Source organism: Morone saxatilis, unplaced genomic scaffold (genome assembly GCF_004916995.1).
Source record: "Morone saxatilis isolate NCDOM2014 unplaced genomic scaffold, NCSU_SB_2.0 Contig12, whole genome shotgun sequence".
Lineage (NCBI taxonomy): Eukaryota > Metazoa > Chordata > Actinopteri > Moronidae > Morone > Morone saxatilis.
This window is the reverse complement of record NW_023339674.1, coordinates 4,081,641-4,084,926: the sequence shown is the minus strand read 5'-3', so window position 1 is coordinate 4,084,926 and position 3,286 is coordinate 4,081,641. Positions and strand designations below refer to the sequence as shown.

At 40.1% G+C, this 3,286-nt stretch overlaps 1 protein-coding gene across 1 annotated transcript in view; it reads right to left on the bottom strand.

The window, feature by feature from the left end:
* Positions 1 to 1,301, bottom strand: part of LOC118322199 (complement factor H-like) — a gene marked incomplete at its 5' end in the record, with an annotated part of 3,109 nt that extends 1,808 nt beyond the window's left edge. Inside the window, 3 exon segments of the mRNA XM_035653818.1 lie at positions 270 to 437; positions 526 to 720; positions 1,142 to 1,301. Coding sequence (XP_035509711.1) covers positions 270 to 437; positions 526 to 720; positions 1,142 to 1,301 — 523 coding nt within the window.
* Positions 1,302 to 3,286: the final 1,985 nt, after the last annotated feature.

The following is a 3,286-nucleotide window of genomic DNA, read 5'->3' as shown; positions in this document are numbered from 1 at the left end:
ACAATTGGTGGGGACCATACAGAGCTGGAGTGTGGATATTGGACCCTTTACTCAAAACACGATAATCCAATATGATAACCAGTGTTAGTGATGCAATGCAATTTTATGTGCACATGCACAAAATATATCAACAGCACCAAACCACCAAACACAAAATTTAATTTCCATTGTTTTTTTAAACATTCATAATAGTACTTGAATAAAAAATCAGCAGGCTAAATGACTTGACTGTGACTGAATGACTGTGAAATGCTTTTGGCTGCACGTACCATTTGTACATGTAATGTTGTGGTTCCATTCTCCATTTCTACATTGAAGTGTATTTTCTCCCTCCATTTCATAACCAGTACGGCACTGATAAGTGACTTCAAAGTTCTCTTTATATGAAGTCACAACTGAATTCTCAACTTTGGGTGGGAGACTGCAGTTTTGCAACGCTGGAAGAGATCAACACATTAACACATTAGTATTAGGTTACGCCCCTTAATCTTTTTTATAAAACTGATAAAACAGAATATGACTCACGTTCACAGATTGTTTCAAGTGATGATGCATCCGAACGCCATTGTCCCTCACGACAAGTTAAGCTGTCAAAACGAGCCTGGTATCCTTCGTTACATGTAATCTCGACCCTTTCATTTTGTTCATAATCATGATGTTGATGTTGAAGTTTCACTTCCCCATTAGGAATTACTGGAATTTTTCCACATTTTGTTTCCTCTAGAGGGGATATTATTACAAACATTCAAAATATAATATCAGTAACACATAAACAAAATTTATATCATTAATAAATAAACAAAATCGTTCCTTTCAAAATCAGTAAAAGTTTATGAATGTTATCAGGAATAATTTGTTTAGTTAGCTCATTGTAAAATATGCTGTGGCTGCAGTCATACCAGATTTAGTTTTCTAAATGCACTCACTGGGACCTCACTTTCAGAAAATACTGATTGATTATATCCCTAGGAAATGTTCACTTATTCCAAAATATTTAAATTTTCCTTTTAAAAATTATGTACAGCTTGTCACAGTTGTCAGTCAGCTCAGAGTTGATTTTCTACATCACAAGGCCACTGTGGCCAGTTTGCTTCATGCTGGTTACAACAACTACACCTGTAAGGCATTAAAGATGAATTACCGATGCATCGTTCTGACACAAGTCCAGACCACACTCCGTCATCACAATGGGCGGCACTCCACCAGCTTTTGTTGAAAAGCTTATAACCTTTAATGCAGGTGTAGTACACAATGCCATCGAATGGGCCAATTACAAATCCATTCTGAATTTCAGGTTTTGGACATGCTGTCAATGAAAAACAAAGAAAATGTGTAAAATGTGATATGTTTCTACAGCTGTTAGATGGACATGGATTGACAATGAGTTTAGTTCACAAATTCATGTTCCCCATTTCTAATCTATTTGGTGATCCCCTAACTCTTCATCTAGAGCAAGGGTTTTCAAAGTCTGAAATGAAAATTTTGCACACCTCCATTCCCTCACCCCCCTTAATTTACTTGCTTAGTTTTGTTGACTTAATGGATGTATATGGGAGCGTTATTATGTTATTTAATCTTATAGACACTCAAGACTTGAGCCACAATAGCCTAACTTGTATCACAGTAGTTCAGACTATACCAAATACACAGTCAAATTTCCCCAAACTACTGTATCTTCGGACCTTCTCTTTAACCAAATCACAAACGGCTATTCTATGCGATGTACTTTTGATAACTAATGTAATAACTGATGTAATACTTCTTCACATTCATTGAGCTTCCCCTGAAACTGTTCGTAGCCCCACTGGGGTGGCCAGCCTCCTACTTTGAAAATCTGGTCTGGATCATCTAGAAGTAAAATTTGTCCAGTATTGCTTTATGACCAAATGCCTGAAAAACTAATGACATCAGCCTTGGCTGTACTGTTTGTATATTTATTATTATTATATCATATTTAGCAAATATTAGCATGCTAAGTCACCTGACTCTTTTTATTTTCTATTTCTTTACAATAAAATGAATTGTCAGTTGTTATAACGCCACGTGCGGTCATATTTGATGACATGGTTTTTGGGCCCTCACATTGAGCATGCGTTGACAGATTTTTTTCCTGAGAAAACCGCGATGTTACAGATTATATACCATGCAGTACACGGATTGATCCCCAGGGGGCGCATGTAATGCGTGCTCACTGGAGGGCTTCGCTGGCTACAGACTGCATTACAGGAAGTGGGACACTGTGGTTTTTGCAGAAAGCTTTGCTGCCAGATTTTGAAAAAGGTTAAGGGTTAAGGGAAAAAAAATCAAATTTTTTGTGAAGAATCATGACATTACGTGGGTTGATGCAATGTGAGCAATTATATAAAGTGTGGTGGTGTTAGGTCATGTCTCTAAAATCTTCAATTGTATTTTGTTGTATCATCGCTTTATAAATAGACATGCATAGCTTTTTAGACTAATTAAATGTTTAAATTACATTATTTGGTACATTTCAGAGCAAAAATTGATATGAACTTGCGTGTATCATGATGATTTTGATGACTAGTTGGGTGTTGCTGGTATGAATTGATAGCAGACTTGTTTTGCTTTCTGAGGGTCACTAAAACTGGACTACTTCAGAAAAAAGTGACAGAATAATCTGGTTTTTTGTCTGTGCATGTGGTGTTTTAGATGGGGAAACAATCGTGTTTGAGTGCTGAGGATGGATTATGGATGGGAATTCGAGTGAGCAGTGGGCAAGCTGGAAGATGAGTGATTGATCGCATGATGAGGATGGGAGGGAGGATGAGGAATGGACTGCCTACTGAAGGATTGGAGACCCGAGTAGTATGTGGATGATTCCGGAAGAGGAAAACCCAGAGCATGTAAGTGATGATGATGAAGGCCAGAAGTCCAGAAGGAGGCACCAGACACCAAGGCAAGTTTGGTCCAGGGCTGGGTGTATGAGGAAGCTGGGGGCTCTGGGAGTCAGCAGCCTGGTCAGGGCCCGCGCCTGGGAGTTCAGGCAGCCTGGAGGTCAGTGCTGTGGTGTTGTGGAGCAAGGCCGGGTGGATCGTGCTGGGTGATGGCGAAGGCTGGCTGGATGGTCATGGCAGGCTGAGTCACATGCTGGGTGTATTGAGCGAAAAGTGGGCCTGACTCAGTGCTGTCCCCCCCTCCCCCTTTTGTGTGGGGGGAGCTTGGGGTTCTCTCTCCTATGTGGGGTCGTGTGGTTATAGTTGAAATGAGCTGGGTCCTGGAGGGTCAGGCAGGCCTACTGAGAAAGGGTCAATCTGTGCTGGGTGTA